The following is a 19,257-nucleotide window of genomic DNA, read 5'->3' as shown; positions in this document are numbered from 1 at the left end:
CTTTATGTTACATTTTATTTTTCATGTTATTCTACTTGTTATTTGCATGTCTGTTCTTGACTGTATTAACTGGAAAAAAAAAAGTGTAACAGGTTTAAAAAAATGTTTAATGATTTCCAAAGAGGTGACAGAGCGTAGTTTTTGCATGTTTTTCTTGACAGATTTCATTCTTTGATTCATGGTTATTAAAAATATAGATGAAATCACTTGAGTCTAGATTTCATGCAGTAGCACAAACATTTCACAGAATTTATAAATGAAGTTTCACAACTATATATATAAAAAATCTGAATTGTGAGCCATCTAACATTAAAAAACAAACAAACTGGGAGTGTCCACAACTATATTGCATATAGCCTGGAGGCTTGGATAAAAGTAAGGATGCACCGATCCAACTTCTCTATTCTGATAAAAATTCTGAAATGTCAACTCAGTGCTTTTGCCACCAACTCTTTCAGTGCATCATGTATTATGAAGCAAGATTTCATCTTAGCCAGGTAACTTCAAGTTTAGGCCTGGGTTTTCTGGATTACAAAGGCAGTTCACATCTTTCTGGGATATATAACCATAGAAACTTATGCCAGACAGCTAATCTGCTCTGGAGCAGATCCCAAAAATAGTATCACCATTCCTGGAAGAGCTCTCAGACCTCTGTTCACAGACACTTAAGTCTGAAGTTTTTCTGTCATTAGCATCAATAAGGAATATAGATATAGACTCCTTCATATAGGATGCTAAAACAGGGCACATATTTGTACATGTGGACCTCATTTGCAGCTAAGTTAGATCTATATTTGACCTGTTTTTCATATTTTTTCTGCAGCTGAAAGAGTAAGGCAACAATTGCCTCACATCTCATCCACAATTTACTGTGGCTGTTTATTTGTGATAGAGCTGTAATGCTAGTATGTCTGTTGACTTACACAGTCAGCATTTATACCAACTTTCCTTTCTGGCTTTCAATCGGCTAGGCTTTATTAATGTAGTGGTGCTTTTCCAGTCTTACTGACCAAAATTCTTCACAAAGTGCCTTTTAATAATATAATCTTTCTATTACGTACACACACTCTGCTTTCAGCCAGTGTTGTGTGTGTTTGACTGCTTCATATTGTTCTAATATTATAGTTTTACCTCCCATTGTAAAATCAGCCTATAAAACGGACAGATCTGCTGTTACAGATTGATCAGATGCAGTTCATGTAAACACATTCGTAGCCATGTAGAAAAATTGTGAGTTAACTTATCGGCTGATAACCATCTTCATGTGATCGATTAACCTGCTCGCTATTGTATGAGGTTTATTTATATCAGTCACTGCAATTAAAAAAAAGAAAACCTCAAAAGCAGCTCTAATGGTAATGTAGAGCATTGGATCAGTGCATCTCTAGGAAAATGCACCTCACATGTTGACATCTGTCAACACTGATAAATACATCTACAAACAGTGTGGTGAAGGCAGTATATGGTGTCACTAGTTACATCTATCAATAACGGACCGGCAGGGTTCAGTGCTTATTAACACAAGTAAGAGGTACCTGACAGCGCACTGTACTATGGTGTCCCTGAGGTGCAAAACACAACAAAAACTACAACAAAAACTAAATGAAACTTCAAACAAAAAACATTACAAAAAAAATAAAACGCACTTTTCTCAGAAGCGTTGGGGCAACATTTTTTATTGTGACTGGACGGAATCAAGCTCGCCGGCTACAGTCGGGAGGGATTTCCAGCTTCTATGCTACTCTTATATAAGTACCTTACTTGAAAGCCCTGAGGCCCACTTAAAAGAAATATGGTCAAAGAGATGAGGCTGTGTTATGCTGAGAGCTACAATCCCCACCATGGGACCATTCACAGCTAAAGCAGATCCTCAGCAAGGATTTCTAGGTGGCATTTTTATATAGCCTCTATTTGATAGAAGAGTAGAGAGCGGACAGGAACGTAAGGCAGGAACAAAGGGCCAATCCAGCCTTTTGACTGGATCATGTAAATCATTACAATGGTGACACAAGGCCAAAATATACAATATCCTCTGTTGGTTTGAACAATGGGAATATTGTGTTTCTACAGGGAGTAGGGCAAACATGCTCGTATAATGATAGAGTCAAGTCAGACTTAAGTATTTAAAATTACTTAAATACTACTTAAAAACTATTTACTGTATAATGAATTTTAATTATTAGCACCTTATTTTAGTGCATCTAACGCTAAGTATTTGTAGGTAAATATAATCACATCAAATTGCCCAAGAAAACTGCTGAGAGTAGTACAGAAATAGAAAAACTGACTTCAACCTGTTCCCAGGAACTTGAATTTTATCCGGTCACGAACAAGAAATGTTGTCACCAACTTTCCCGTCAAATGTTTCTTTTTGCTGCTGTGTGTGGCACCTCTAGGCCACCGTATTGTGCTGTACTGAAAGTCTGTGGAACATCTAACAATGATTACACGACAACGATTTATATATAAAAATAAGTGATTGGCTCTTTGGAGGCAAGAGAAGGATTCAACGCAATAAACATGTTTTTATCAGATGTCCAACTATAATGCCCAGGCTTTAATCACAGCATTGGTTATTGTAGCTATTGCTTAAAACACATTCTGGTAACACTGCGCTCAGGACAGTGCAGTGCGATATAAAGACTGATCACATGACAACAATGAGAACTACCTTTATAGAGGACACCATGAAAATGTGTTTGCTGGTAAAGGCAGCCCCATGTTCAAAATTTGTAATTTGTAAACATTTCATATTTTTCTCGCAATAATTACCCATAGACTATAAAAAAAAAAATCCAGTCACAGTCTGACTTTCATTAAACGACTACAATCATAGCTTCTCCAATAATTAGTAATAAAGGCACTTTTCAAATCAGCTGCTGAGATGATAATTGCTGGCAGTGATCTCGGTTGATTTAGAGCTTACACCTGCGAGCTTACAGGTACCGGTGTAAAGTGTCTTCAGCTTACCCAGGGTCAGAGGTCATATTCTGCTGCACACTGCTGGAGGTACCATTCATACAATTTACTCTGTGGAGAAAAGTTACCTGTGTGAGATTCACAATCCTGATGTTTGATAAATTGACAACACGCATGAACTGATTTTCTTTTCTTTTTGGGCCGAGCGAGGGAAGCTAAACTAGCTAAAAACACAACACTGACATAAAGTTTACTACCTTATGAAGCATTCTTGTTTTTAGTTAGCAGTCAGCTCACTTAAAAAAAAAACCCTGATCAACACTAAAAAGCTCCATAAAATGAAGGGAAACAGCAGAGTTGGCAGTAATTTCCTTTATACCAATAACAAATCAATAAAATACTTAATTACTGTGGCCTTTAGATTTGCACAATCCAAATGAAAAAACAACTTAGTTAAGAGAGCATACGGACACAAAATGTACATCTAACCTTCTTAGTCTTGACGATATCTTGGATGTAATCATTGTACTCTGCCATCGTCCTCTTCTCCTTCTTCGTCAGAGTCTTATTCCTCCGGCTGAGAATGAAGAACATGACAGCATTAAAATACTCGTGTTTGTAATTGCATGTACAGTCTACACCTGTTCAACTGCTCATTACACAAAACTAACCAGCCAATTAAATAGCAGGAACTTAATGCATTTAGGCATGTAGACAAGGTCAAGTTGATATTAAAATGAAAAAGTTCAAACCAAGCATCAGAAGGGGGAAGAAATGTGATTTATATGTTTGAGCGTATCATACAGGCCGGTTCTCATGCCTGGTTCTTTAAAGGGTTAAAGGAGTCATTTTAATGTCTTGATACGACATAAGGCCCTTGCGATCTTATAATGATCTTATTCAACCATCAAGAGCATTCAAAAGGACAGAAAAATAGAAAAACCGTTTGCAGAAAACTACAAAGAAATTGAAAATTTGAATGAACCAGTCCCTGTTTAGTTTACTGCTTGATCGGGTGACATTGAACGGACACATGAACTGTGGTTGGTGCCAGTCAGGCTGGTCTGAATATTTCAAACTGCTAATCTACTGGGATTTTCCCACAAAACCATATCTAAGGTTTACAGAGAATGGTCAGAAAAGGGGGAAATATCCAGTGGGTGAATACGCCTCGTTGATGCCATAAATCAGACGAGAATGACCAGAAAGGAAGGTAACAGTGACTCAAATGACCAGTCATTACAACCAAGGTGAGCAAAAGAGCATCTCTAAATGCTCTCTAACCCATCTGCTTTTAACATTACAGGAGCAGAAGACCACACCAGGTACCATTCTTGTTGGCTAAGAACCAAAAACTGACGCTGCAATTCAGAGTGTGAAAATGATCACTACTGATCAGATCACTATCTGTTTGGGATGTGGCGGAACGGGAGATTTGCATCATTAACGTGCAGCTGACGAATCTGCAGCAACTGTGTGATGCTGTCATGTCAATATGAACAAAATCGATCTGTTCAATTAATCTCTACGAGTTAAATTGCATTTTGCCACACTTACCCTGCAAAATACTTTGTCAGGAAAAGCAGGAGGTAGCAAAAAGCCCCAAAAATGATGACAAAGACTACTTGCCCATCTTCAGGTATCCAGTCCCATAAATACATCACTATTCCCTTTCAGACACACAGTAATAGACAGTCAGAGAAATCAGGACACTATGTTAAGTCACTAATGAAGTAATTAATGAAATATTATGAAACTGATATTCATTCAGAGCACTTACTGTGAAGATAGTGATGGTTCGAGTTGCACCTTCACCCAACAGCTCCTCCAGCTGCTCTTTGGATAAGGTGCTCACAATAAAACTGAGGATGAAGAGTAAAGGCAGGAAAACACCCAAAGCACCGCACAGGAATGAATGAAGACGGATGCTTTTGTTGCAAGCCACATCAGCCCTGTGTACACAACCATAACAATAATGTGTTATCATACATTTTCCACAACCGATAGTATCTGGTGATGCTTATCTGCTCAGTGTACACATAATATGTTTTATCAAGGCTGCAAGAGGTCATACCTGTCCTGCTCTAGTCTGCTGCTGATAGTGGAACAAATAAGGTCAGAATCTTTCTCCAGCTGATTCAGTGTCTTCTGAACAGCCTGGTTAATGGTCTTCTCGATGGTCTGACAAACGCCATCGATCTGGTTCACACACCTGCTCGGCTACATGAGACAAACAGCTCGTAAACACGTCAGATTTGGACTGAACATGAAAAACACTCTGCACATCTCAATAAAGGATGGTCTGGAAAGTTCCATGACAAATCCTGAGGGCATTCTGACTGACAGCCTTGTGGACTTGGCAGAAAGTGAAGCTGCACTCGCTCAGCAGAAATGAAGCGGGGGTCTTGAGGGATGCACAAATCTACCACGCACGCTTCGTGGTTGTAGATCATAAGATGGTGCAGCGATAACTGCACTGCCGTGGTTTATAATATTTGCACAACCAGAACTAATTTTTATACAAACACAGCAGTTTAAAGTAACCAACACAGATCATTTTACCTTCTGTGGGTTCGGGATGTATATTGTTGGCATCTCAAAGCCACATTTGTTAAGACCTGGACGGCGGCACAGTTCTTGGACTATCTGCATCATCACTCTCTGATGAGAAAAAAAAAAGTTCATCTCACAGGTTCAACTTTCTTTGAAACCAAAATAAATTATACAAATCAGGTAAACTGACCTGTCTGTCTGTCTCCTTCCCGGCTTCATCTGCCTTGCTGAGGTAGAACAACAGCTTGTCTGCGCATTTTTGGCTCAGCTTCTCCACGATGTTGAGCGTGCGTTTGCAAAGCGCTTGGCCCATCGGGTCAAAGAACACAAATATCAGGTCTGCCTGTTCTCCTGCTCAGAGAAAAAAAGCATTTATTACATTCCTGCAGCTGTACATCAGCTGTACAGTAGACACAAAGGAGGAGAAGAAGAAGACAGATCACCACTGAAGAGACAAGTTTAAGCTAAAGGACACACCCAACCAAGTGATGGCGCTATTCACATCAAAAGGGTAGATCATGTCCCCGTCCACCAAACCCGGAGTGTCCACGAAAGTCACCAGGCTGAATTTCTTCTGCTTGGAGGTGGAGATCTCAGCAGATAGGTAGTCAGTAACACCTGGAAAATAGAGATGGCGTGCATGTGCAAAAAGATAAAGACACAGTAACTAAGGTAACGAGTTCAGTCCATGCAGGAAAATGTCGCCTCTAATGGCTATAATATTGTGTGCTACTGGAAGCCGCAGTGCGGTCAATACTTGGAAGCCTGAGGGAGATCAGCAACAAGATCTCAAGGCAACTTTTATGCTAAGAGCTTTGCATTTTCAGGATGGCAGCTATAATTTAACTCCAAACCGATCGTATTCTTCACAGACACAGCTGTGCACGTGTGAAAAGATACGTTCACCTCCTGTGACGATGATGCAGCAGCCGCACCCTCGCACATGAAACTTTATTTCTGTTTTTCTAATCATGAAAATATTAACGAGGCCTCTGTTTCCTCACTGCCCTCTGTGGAGAGCTTTGTTGTCATGGTTACACACAACAGCTCTTCAACTGGCAGCTTTAGTGTGGGGCGTGGGACATAAAGCTAGCCAGTGAAGAACGACTGTGAGGCAACGCACTGAGAGGTTACGATAATCCACCACAACCATCACACATAAGAACACCCCCCTCCCCTTAAATAGAACAGGATCACTATTGAGATGCATCCCTACTAGTGACAAAGTAACCCCTCCCACGCCGACCCACACACACACACACACACCAGGGAGGCCTGGAATGACACTGAGGCCGTTTCATGCAAAGAGGCAGGTGTCAACAGCCAGCACAAATCGCATCCTTGTGCTGCAGTGAGCAGAGCCACTGCTCCTCTGGCACATTAGCATTCCCTCATGTTTCTCCCACATCAGCATGGCCACAATATCAATAGATCTGCCTCTTATCACACGCCTAAGAAAAGTCTCTGAGTACCGAGATATCCCTGCTGTGCAAAAGAAACATTAAAAATATGTATGTTTGTGTTTAGGTGTGTGCGGATTTCATAAAGTAGCTTTAATTTAGAGCGCCGCTAGACTGCACTTCAGCTATTCCATATAATCCTAAATAAACAGGCACAAACGGGGACAGCTACATCGATCCGTGCGGGAAAGGAAAAAAGTTCTGCCAGCTGAAAATGAGTTATACTCGCCAATGTGCACTAAGTTCTTGAACTGACTGTAACTGAGAAGACCGTGCAGGAGATCATGTGCACAAGGAAAAGGGCAAAGGCTGCAATAACGCTGCATCGACCAAGACTAAAAAAGAAATTGTTGAGCTGAACAGGTGAAAGCAGACATGGTGTAATACTTCTACAGGAATCTGAGAAGCCAAAGACCTTGATTAACCAGTGGATATGATTATTTTTTAATGTGCAGCAAAAGCAGTCAGTTCCCACAAAGCATACAGGCTAAACCCATGACAACAGGTTGATAAGACAGACACATAAAGATCTAAGTATGAAGCCAAATTAAGAAGCACATCCCAAAGGAGACCAAACTGTGCAGCCAGCAGCTGCTCCCACATGTATGGATATATGGAGCTTTTCTGATGAGTCATCCTCGGCTGCTGTGACAGGTAAACAAATGTCTCATACAGCTGGTTTCCACAGGCGGCGGCGACGATGACGATAAAGTTGAAATGAATTGAAAAAAAAAATCCTGCTTGTATTCCAGCAGCAGATTGTTGCGAGGCTCGGGCCTGCGGAGCGAAGCTGTTGCTGCTGGAGTCTGGGCTGTGCCGTCTCTAATAGCTGTGACATTTCTCAGCAGCTCCTTCTGACTAAACTGCACTGCTGCCGATGGGGCGTGTGACTCATACGCCATACAGTGTTCGCTCTGGTCCGCACCCAGTGAACCCTCACTCTCTACACACTGCCTGTCAACACTCAAACACACTCCCCCACCCTCCGCTGCACACCCCCACTCAGCCAGCAGGCAACACCCAGACGATCACCACGTTCACAGCGGCCGTCCGGTGGCGTATCCAGAGCGCTGCTGATGCACAGATCTGAGCAAAACTGTCTTAAAACAATATCAGAGCGCCGCACGTGTGTGAGAAGAAGAAAACAGGAGTCTGGACCGATTTATCATCAAGTTTATGACTCACTATTGAGTCATCAAGGTGAAGGACCTAAACCCAACCTTAAATCACAGAAGCCTGTGATAAGGATTAATAACAGCCCACGAGTAACCAAGCATGTTACAGATCACAACGTGTCTTTAAAACCGACTTTGATCAGCAGCATCCAGAGGTAAATATTCATTAGCCACCAGCAGAGCCTTATCTTAAACCTCAAAGGTACAGCTACCTTTCTGCAGTTTGTGATTACATTCATCTCCTGCAGTTTTAACTCTCGATTCCAATAATTTGCTAATTGTAGAGACTGATTGGTGATGATTTTCATCAATGAGCATAGAAATATCACGATCAAAGGCATAGAGATGCAAAGCCCCAAGTTTTTACTGTATACCCGCACGTGGAATATATATCAAATCTAATGTTTCACAGAAGGAACTATCTGCACATTCACTGAGAGAGCATGAAAATGTAGTATAGTAAAGAGTTGAAGAAGTAAAATCTTACCTTTGAACTCCAGGAGCGGCCGAAAGTGAGGATAGAGATGCAGCGTTGCATTCCCCTGCGAAAGAGTTAACAGGACAGTGTTAGAAACAACCCGATGAGACAAACCTGCATTTTTTTTTTCCTGCAGTCTTTCCCGCCCCTCTACAACAGAGTCCTCTCTCATCTTGGTGCTTTACACGAGCTGGTGTGCTGCGGCTCAGCGTGCACGCCTTAGCTCTTCCTGCACATTGGAGATAATCCTTCTACTCTGCAGTCCTACACTCCAAATGTATTATTCATACTCCTACCCTTCACCACATCAGGATATGAACAGAGAGGCAGAGGGAAGGGATATCAGAGACGACCGAGAGGCAGGTGTCTCCCAAGCCTGTTCTCATGCTGCAAAGATGTTTCTGTGTGTGCGTGTGTTTGTTTCTGTGTGTGTGTGTGTGTGTGTGTGTGTGTGTGTGTGTGTGTGTGTGTGTGTGTGTGTATACACAACAAAGCCCCTCAGTGGAGCAGCATATAGAATGAGAAATCACCACTGGCTGAGGGAGTGCCTTACATAAATGCCAACATCAAACACCCTGCTTCATCAGCCTTTATGACTGACTGCAGCTTCAGTTCATGTTACTGAAGTTAAAAAAATCGCAACATCTCCTTGAGTACAAAACTAAAAGGTGATAGCTAAATATAAAAACAAGCTTCTTAACAAATACTGAGAACAAAATTAAAAGGATTGCACTGAAGTAAAAGAGTTAACTGTCACAATTTTCCCTTTTAAGCTCTGGCTGGGAAATCTTTTCGTGGCACAGCTGCACATGCCGGCCGTGTCCGCGCTGATCTTACCGTCAGAGATTCTCTTTTGCGTCCACTTGTGATGAAGGTAAACCCCTGCGTTTCGATGGCCACCCCTGTTTTCTGTATGTGCTCTTCAACATACCTAGAAAGATAATAACGCCATCAAAAGTGAGAAAGAGCTAAAGCAACAACGCCTCAATTCTTGTGGAAAGCTACATGTGAGAAAATGCTGCAAAATGATTCTGTTTACAATCAAAGGGAAAATAAACAAATCCTAACATTTTAAGAAGCTCAAACAATGCACTGTTCGAATTTTTGCTTGGTAAATTTGATTTATCCACAAGAAACTAATTTCATTCTTTCATTTTTTAACATGTTGATTTAGAATAATTTACCTACCTACCCACCAACCCATCCATCTGTAATAATATAGCTTGTGGCTTGTTTAAAAGGATGTAATTGTGTGATCAGTGGGAATTTGGACATCAAGAGACTAGAGAACAAATGTCAGGTAGAAAAACACTCCTCGAACCAGTTTGCAATCTCTAAGCAGTAATAATCAAAGTGATGACCTTAAGAGCATCTTCAACATTAGTGAAGATGAGTATAAAAGAATCTTGAAAGATTTAACAAATTAACAAATATTGCAATAGAAAAAAAATGTCACCTTAACCAATTTGTCAGCAGAAAGCCCCCTCTCTCTAAAATATGTCAGATCAGTTAGAATCAGGGGCAGCGCAGTGGTGCAGTGGTTAGCTCTGCCGTTTCACAACATAAAAAGTCCCGAGTTTGAATCTATTGGCCAGCTGGGGCTTGGGTGGGTTCTCTTTGCGTACTGGGGCTTCCACCCACAGACCACAGACATGCATGTTGGGTTACTAATTATTCTAAACTGTCTGTAAAGGAAACAAGGAAGACCACAGAAGATGTACATGGTTGTGGTGAAGGCTGGAGTGACAGAGGGGGATGCTAGGGATAGGGTCGGGAAGGGAGATAATCTGCTTTGGCAACCCCTGAGGGGTCAGGAGGAGGAGAAGGAAGAAAATGGGGAGAAGAGGAAAATAAGAAGCTTAAGAAGAAGAAGGAGGAGGAAGAGGAAGTTTTTCCCAGATTGTGAAAGGTCCCCAGTTCAAGGACAGGAGGAGACACAAATCCCAGGAAGGCTTGTGTCAGAAAAGACCCTCCTTCTTATGTCTGCACATATTGTTTATATTTGATTCAGTACATATGGTATTTATTAATGGTGATTTGATGCTCTTTCTTTTAGCACGGATGTGGGACAGTACTACAGTGTCATTGTATGCCTCGATCTGCATTTCAAATATGCAGATCCACCCAATGTGGTGACGCGAATAAGGGAGTAGCCTAAAGGTCACTAATCTTACAGCATACATATTTCCTACACAGCATTTATTCAAAAAAGGACAAAACTTTGATGGTGACAAAAGATTTAACTGACATACAAAATAACAAATTACACCTGTTTTTTTCCCCATTTTCTTTTGTAAATCCACACTTCCTGGGGCAAAACTGGGCTGCATTCAAACCACAAAGCGCTTTCAAAAAGTCATGTGTGAACAGGATGTTCTCGACACCAGTCTCTCTTTGAAACATAGAGCAGAGCATGTGATGGTCAGGCAGCGTTATTAGATCACAACAACAATAAGAAGTATCAGTAATACCAGTTAATGAAGGAGCTCTTTCCTGCAGAGTGGTTACCCATTATCATCACGATGATCTTCTTTCTGGGAGGCAGAAGACGGACTCCCAGGCTGCTGGCAATTTTTACCAAGCCTGAAAAACACACACAACACAATCATGACATGCAGTGACTAAAGTGGTACCTTTGTACTGTGATGCTCTGGTTGTAAAATAAAATAATGTAGTTGTGAGTAAATAGTAAGCCTGCACAGATGCATAGTTAATCGTACATGGTTAAAGAGTAGGTAGAGGAAAATTTTACAAAGTGGCAGATGAAATGACTACCACTTGTCCTCCCTCACAACTCTTCTCAGTAGTGACAATTATCACAGTAAAAGCAAAATAAACTGATGCCTGTTGCCTGTCATGACCTCCAAGACAGTTATGCTTAAAGTACAATTCTACTATGTTAAACCTCTGAAGTCTAAGTTACCTGAACCCTAACCCTATGCGGTCACAATGTGTATGTTTGTCTTATGAATCAGCCTCCCAAGAATGAACATAAATTCTAAGGTTTTTTCCTCTTTGGAGCAAAAATTTCTCTTAGAAATGTAATTCCAATATATCTACTTGATTTTGACATACAATACAAAGGTCTAGAGGCATCTCTCATTTGTTTAGGTCATTTTTCTAAGTTATTCTTAAGGAAGGGGAAGAGAGGGCAAAGGTTGACATATAACAAATTATACAAGCCTGTGTTTTTATTTAACTATTACACTATAATAAGTTTTTTGGGTTGTTTTTTTTTTTAAAAAGGACACATGGTGATCAAGGTAACTAAAATGAGTTACAGGATTATTCGTGACACCACACCTTTCCAAATGTTTACCTTCTAGAAAACAAGCTGATATTCTCTCTGCTTTTCATGCACCCCAGAAGGGTATAATAATCTCCCATTAATAAAAAGCACACTACAGGAGGCTCCCTTATTAAATTGTTGATTTTTTTTTTTTTTTACTGTAATATCTTACAGCATAAGGCCGTCACTATGCGACTGCGGCACTTTAATTATGTTGTCTGTGAAGGTTCTCAGTCATCCAGGTCATCGTAGTCAAAGGAGCTTGCAAAGAAAAGCGTCTGGACTTCTTTAAGTTGCTTGAAGACGTTTCACCTCTCATCCGAGAGGTATGTTGTTTATTTATTGTAGACTACACTATTTTTATTCTTGATCCTGCTTCTGTAATACAATAATTCCTCTTTCTGGGATCAATGAAGTTTCTATGTATCTATGTGTATGTGATTTTGCATCAATGCATACAGTCAGATGGGGCACTGCCATGCGAGGCTGCGAGGCTCTGAGATGTTCAACGTCACGTGTTTGACACACTAGCAGCTGCTGCAGGCTCTCTCACACACACACACACACACACACACACACACACACACACACACACACTAAACAAGCAGCATTACACCTTTAAGTCCACATAAACTTCAGTCGGGGGCTTCAGCAGTGGCACAGCTCGGTTACCATAATATCACAGCCAGGGCGGGCTGGTTTCTACTTTGCGGTCCTAACTTAATCCAGATTATCGACTGTTTACCGTTTTCGCTGTCCACATACAGATTGTGGCACTCCCTCAGTATCCTCTCACTCGGTGTGGTGATCGCAGACTCCAGAGGGTTTGCCACAGACCGGGGCTTTCTACCCGACATGGTTAACGACGCCAGGGGAACCCGCTTCTCTGCCCTTTCCTACACCACACGGGGAAGGGTTTCAGGGTTGCACAAACACCGTTATGTCCGGAAGAAGCGCTCCCCCTGCGGCCAGACGTCATCATGACATCTGAACACACAGGTGTTAGTATGCCCTGCGTGGCTTTTAAATATTATTTAATGATTAGTGTGTATTACTGACCTTTGTCCATAGAAATATGACAAAATTGCTGCCATGTTGAATGTCTACAATTAGCTCTCGCCCCTCCCGAACTGCTCCCAAAATGTGGGCCACGGACCCCTGGTGGGCGCCGAGTGGTACTACAAGTGGGCGTTAAGAAGTCAATTATTATAAATGGGCTAAAATATAACTGACAAAACTATTATTAAAACTATTAAAGTTCAAATCTGTTTTATTCGTGTAACTCCAAATTACAACAATAATTGCCTCAAGGTGCTTTAAATGTAAGGTTAGAGAGGAAACAGCAACAATCAGATAACCCCTGATGAGGAAGCACTTGGCCAGAATGAGAAAGAAAAAACACACTTTCAGCAGGAAGAAAACTCCTGCAGAACCAGTTCAGTTTCTGCTGCAACCAACTCAGAGTGAGGGTAAAGAGAAAAGACAAAGAGGGTACGGGGAGACAGGACAAAACACAGATTATAAGATAAGATAAGATAAGATAAGACTTTATTGATCCCACAACGGGGAAATTTTTGCGTCACCTCAGCTCAGGTACAGATATATGAAGGAAATACAAAAATACAAATAAGTACAATCAATGAAAAAAAGTAAGATAATACACTATATACAATGGTAGCATACACAGTATGTGATTATGGATATAGTTGGAAATATGGAAGACAAACTATATAGCTTGGAAGGTCATGGAAGGTCCATTATGCATGAAGTGGTGACCGTGGATGTTCACAGTGTCCAGTGACTTATGACATCGTGATTGAGGAGTTATAGAGTCTAACTGCTGTTGGGATGAATGATCTGCGAAAGCGCTCCTTCCTGCAGCGAGGGTGTTTCAGTCTCTGACTAAAGGAGCTGCTCAGCCCACTCATATACTCATGCAGTGGGTGATGTGGGTTGTTCATGATGGATGTCAGCTTTACTAACATCCTCCCCTCACCAACCACCTCCACAGACTCCAGGGGACATCCCAGCACGGAGCTAGACCTCCGCACCAGTTTGTCAATCCTGCTCCTGTCCCTGTCCGTGCATCCACTCCCCCAGCAGGCCACTGCATAGAAAAGGGCAGATGCTACCACAGTGTCATAGAATGTCCTTAACAGAGTCCTGCAGACTCCGAAGGACCTCAGTCTCCTCTGCAGGTGGAGTCGACTCTGGCCCTTCTTATACAGGACGTCTGTATTTGTAGTCCAGTCCAGTTTATTGTTGAGGTGAATACCCAGGTACTTATAAGAGTCCACTATCTCAATGTCTTTCCCTTGGATGTTCACCGGTGTTGTAGGGGGTGACTTCCTCCTGAAGTCTATGATCATCTCCTTTGTCTTGCCGGCGTTGATTTGGAGTACGTTGGTCTCACACCAGCCAACAAAGTCACTGATGACCCCCCTGTATTCCTGATCATTCCCGTCTGATACGCATCCAATGACGACTGTATCATCTGAGAACTTCTGTATATGGCAATCGTCCGAATTATAACAGAAGTCTGAAGTGTAAAGGCTGAACAGGAAAGGTGAGAGAACCGTGCCCTGTGGTGCCCCCGTGCTGCAGATTACCACCTCGGACACACAGTCATGGAGCCTCACATACTGTGGTCTGTTGGTAAGGTAGTCGATGGTCCATGCAGTCAGCTGTTTGCCTACTCCGGCTCCCTCCAGCTTCCCTCTCAGTAGTGCGGGTTGGATGGTGTTGAAAGCACTGGAGAAGTCAAAAAACATGATCCTCACAGTGCTCCCCGCCTGCTCTAAGTGAGAGAGGGATCGGTGTACCAGGTAGATGACAGCGTCATCCACCCCAATTCCAGAACGGTAGGCGAACTGCAGGGGGTCCAACACTGAGCCCACTAGTGGCTGAAGGTGGTGCAGGATGAGCCTTTCCATGGTCTTCATCAGATGAGAAGTCAAGGCAACAGGCCTGAAGTGGTTGGGCTCCATGGGGTGTGCGATTTTTGGCACCGGAACCACACAGGAAGTCTTCCACAGTTCAGGAACCCTCTCCAGGCTCAGGCTCAGGTTGAAGATGTACAGGGCCACCTGACAGAGCTGGTCTGCACAGTCCCTGAGCCGTCTGGAGCAGATTCCATCCAGACCTGCTGCCTTCCTTGCCTTCGTCCTCTTGAGCTGATTTCTCACCTGATCAGCTGTGAAGTAGATGTGAGGCTGGGCTGGAGTGGGGGGTGGGGCTCGCTTTGTTATGGATAGTCAAAGGAGCTTGCAAAGAAAAGCGTCTGGACTTCTTTAAGTTTACTTGAAGACGTTTCACCTCTCATCCGAGAAGCTTCTTCAGTTCTAAGGTCAAATGGTGGAGAGTCCCAGATATAAACCTAGTGGGAGTATCCCCCCACAGAGGGACAAAAGGACCCCCTGATGATCTTCTAATCGCCTGAGCCAAGGTGTGAAACTGGGTGTGGGTCCCAATCAGCCAGAGTTTCGGGTGTGTTCATTGTGAAACCTGGCCCCACCTTATCATGCGAATTCCTGAGGTCAGATGGCCCAGGATGTGAGTGGGCGTTAAGGCGTCTGGGAAGGGATCTCAAAACTGGATTATAGATGGCAGAGAGTTGGTGTCGTAAACCCCCGCCTCTGTTCAAAGATGGTCGCTCACAGTGGACATAGATGGCTTCTTTCACTCCTCTTTCAAACCATCTGTCCTCTCTGTCCAAAATGTGAACATTGGCATCCTCGAAAGAGTGTCCTTTATCCTTAAGATGCAGATGGACTGCTGAGTCTTGTCCTGTGGAGGTGGCTCTTCTGTGTTGTGCCATGCGCTTGTGAAGTGGCTGTTTGGTCTCTCCAATGTAGAGGTCTGGGCATTCCTCGCTGCACTGTACAGCATACACCACATTGTTAAGTCTGTGTTTTGGCGTTTTGTCTTTCGGGTGAACCAGTTTTTGTCTGAGCGTGTTGCTGGGTCTGAAATGCACCGGGATGTCATGCTTGGAGAAAACTCTCCTAAGTTTTTCTGATACACCGGCTACATAGGGGATGACAATGTTGTTGCGTCTGTCCTTCTTATCCTCCCTCGTTGGTGTCTGGTCTTCTTTTCTGTGCCTCTTTGCTGACTTTAAGAACGCCCATTTAGGATAGCCGCACGTTTTGAGTGCTTCCTTTACATGTGTGTGTTCCTTCTTTTTTCCTTCAGGCTTAGAGGGAACATGTTCTGCCCGGTAGTGTAGGGTCCTAATTACTCCAAGTTTGTGTTCCAAAGGGTGATGGGAGTCAAAGAGGAGGTACTGGTCCGTGTGTGTGGGCTTCCGGTAAACTTCGATGTTGAGTTTGCCGTTCTCTTCAATGTGCACAGCGCAGTCCAGGAAAGGCAAACAGTTGTCCTTTGTGTCTTCCCTGGTGAACTTGATGTTTTTATCCACAGCGTTAATGTGCGCAGTGAAGGATTCCACTTCTTGTGTCTTGATTTTGACCCAGGTGTCGTCCACATATCTGTACCAGTGGCTGGGTACTCTTCCTTTGAAAGTTGTTATGGATAGATGTGTGGATAGGGGTGAAGCAGGGTCGTGGTGAGAGGAGAGCTCAGGTGACAATGGCATTGCACCCGGAGGGGGGGGGGGGCGGCAACTGGAGGGGGGTTAATGGAACCTGGGGGGTGGCAGAGGTGATAAGTGGGCCATTGTCAAATCTGTTAAAAAACAGATTCAAGTCGTTAGCCCACCCCCGGCCAGCAGACACTGTGGCTCCTCCATTGTTATGGGGGATAAAAGACACAATTCAATGGCATGCAGTAGTGTATGAACACCTGGGGAATGAAAAGTGAATAAGACATGTTCAGTGTATAAAAGGTAGTAACAGTCTGACCTTATAGCAGCATAACTAAGGAATGGTTGAGGGTCACCTGATTCACCCCTATCTTTATCAAAAAGTTTAAGTCAAGTGATGAGGTTAGGGGTTTCCCTCCAGTTCTATTTTGTGAAACTCTAGGAACCACAAGTAAGCCTGTAGTCTAATAGGATAAAATGATAATGGTGTGACAGGGTCTGGTTATTCAAGACTTTGTATGTGAGGAGAAACTCATTAAAGAGAAGCAAAGCTGATGTAACAAACCATGAGGTTTAAAAAAATACTTTAATCTTAAATTTCTGACCCATTTACGATACTGAACTGGTCTTGTATTTCGCCAGCAGAGGAAGAATTGAAACAAAGCAGTGGCTGATCATCAGGTACCAGAAATAAAGCTGGAAAATCAACCTCAATGTGAGCTGTTAGACTTTCTAACTAAATGTCAAAGCAGAAAAATATGGATTATAAAAGCAAGTTTCTATCCAGAGTCATACCTGTGGATAACAAACTAATTGCCAAACATACAGCATCTGTTTGAGGATGGCAGAGGCCCAAAGACTATTTCCAAGAAGTGGAAAGGTCCCAGGCATGACCAGAGATATCAGTACCTCTCCATACACTCAGATGGTGTACTGAAATTATGAAATGATGGCTTTAAAAATTCATGCAGTATTCCCTTTTACGAGAGAGAAGAAGATATTGTCTCCACTTTTGACAGTGTGTGGGAAGATTCAGATAGAAATATCAGAACACGTTTTATAAAGGACAATCAGTTCTAAGCAGGGAAAAGGTCATCATGCAGTATTCTATCGCATGTAAACTTATATCATTAAAAGCTTATACTGACTACTAAGTACAATTTTCCCTTAACAATAATTGAAGAGGATAATGACCAATGCCCCTAAATGACTGTTTTCCTTTTGTCTGTTTTCATCTTCAAAGACACAGAGGCTGATGGCCTCTGCTGCACAGATGCATATGAGAAACCCTCTGATGCACTATATGGCTGTTTATGCTTCGTCTCTGTTAGAAAGCCTCACTAAAGACTTTCTTGGCCTGACGATTCCCAGTGATGTTTCAGTGATGTGTCCAATACGATTCAATGCATTAGGTTTAAATTGTTTGCCATCTGCGGTCTAAAGAAGTCTTCAAGAGCTTATGATGTATCAACCACCTTATTGGATTAAACTGATGTTATTTACAGTAATAATGTAGAAATGTGAAATTTAATCCTCTTATTTGAAGTGGTATTTTTGAGCCATTATCTAAATTAAAGCTGCACGTGTGGACTCGCCAGTCATATGTAATAAAAACTGCACCCTTTGCTGACTTTGTCTCGAATTCATGTTTTAAAACATTCTTAGAAGTTATACTTTTACCATCATCTTTGCTGTTGGTAAAGTTTTCACAGTGTTCTCCTTGTGCCTGCATTGGTTCTCTCCGGGTTCTCCAGTGTCCTACACCAGTCCAAAGACATGTTAGGTCAAGTAGTGAATTGTCTGTAAGTTTATGAGTGCAAATGTTTTTCTGTTTCTTTGTATTAGCCGTGAAAGATTGGTGAAAGGTTCCCGAAGGACCTGAGCTCCAAAGGATGACCTTTTTATATCCAGTCATGTTACCAGCTTGTGATATAAGTACCAGTCCATTAAAAATGTAATTTTTAATGGACTGGTACTTATATCACACTTTTCTACCCTAACTGAGCACTCAGATAGAGTGCTCACATTCATACACCACTTTATTCCATGCCTTGCACACATTCACACTCCAATGAGGGGACAGTTTGGGGTTCAGTAGGATACTTCAGCAAGCTCCCTCAACCTGAGGGAGAATGTGCTCTGCTGCATCTGTAGTATAGAGTGCAATAGAATGTCCATTGAATAGATAGAATAGAATCGCCCTTTATTGTCATTGTACATGTACAACAAAATTGTAAAAACTTTGTGGAAACAGCGTCATCAGTATAATGACCACATTTATCAAAGGTCAAACTTTTTTTATTTGTTTTGTACTACAAGTAACTTCAGTGGGTTTTATTTGAGTAAGCTTTAAGCTGTGTCCCACGAGAGTATTCCTGTTTTTTCTGTCTCTGTTTTAACGTTGATCAACAAATCATCACTACAGACTGAAACTAAAGCTGAGCTGTACATTTTGAAAAAAATATCCACTGTTAACTCTATTTGAGATTTCCATTTTAAGAGTCTCAGAAGTTCTCACGGGATTAAAACGTTTTTAGTTTTTTTGTTTTTTTCTGGTAAGCTACAGAACTCTGAATGATTTACAAATTTAAAAGCGCAGCGACCTTGGAAATAAAATCAGTGTCAAAGTTTTAGAAATTATTTGTTTTATCACTTTTATCCAAAGTAATTCAAACCCAAATATGTATTTACCAAGGAGGCAGTCATCCATGGAAAATAGAACAGTGTGTTCCAATTTTATGGAACTACAAATTAGCAGATGACATCTTCTACCTGAACAATAAATTTGTGTTATCATCTTTTGAATATAGTAAGTCGGGGGCGACTTTAGCCCATTTTGG

At 42.0% G+C, this 19,257-nt stretch overlaps 1 protein-coding gene across 1 annotated transcript; it reads right to left on the bottom strand.

Annotated features, from left to right (window-relative positions):
- Positions 1 to 86: 86 nt before the first annotated feature.
- Positions 87 to 12,789, bottom strand: LOC146376119 (uncharacterized). The gene is made up of 12 exons (XM_084946007.1): positions 12,620 to 12,789; positions 11,057 to 11,168; positions 9,423 to 9,516; positions 8,595 to 8,649; positions 5,950 to 6,090; positions 5,663 to 5,823; positions 5,482 to 5,580; positions 4,994 to 5,139; positions 4,700 to 4,871; positions 4,477 to 4,589; positions 3,409 to 3,496; positions 87 to 3,030 (listed from the first exon to the last, which is right to left on the bottom strand). The coding sequence occupies exons 1-12, from the start codon at positions 12,729 to 12,731 to the stop codon at positions 2,977 to 2,979; spliced, it is 1,347 nt and encodes a 448-aa protein (XP_084802133.1). The 5' UTR covers positions 12,732 to 12,789; the 3' UTR covers positions 87 to 2,976.
- Between the last annotated feature and the right edge of the window lie 6,468 nt (positions 12,790 to 19,257).

Source organism: Perissodus microlepis, chromosome 12, assembly GCF_051167445.1.
Source record: "Perissodus microlepis isolate ML-2025 ecotype Zambia chromosome 12, ASM5116744v1, whole genome shotgun sequence".
NCBI lineage: Eukaryota > Metazoa > Chordata > Actinopteri > Cichliformes > Cichlidae > Perissodus > Perissodus microlepis.
This window is presented reverse-complemented; position numbering and strand designations above follow the sequence as displayed.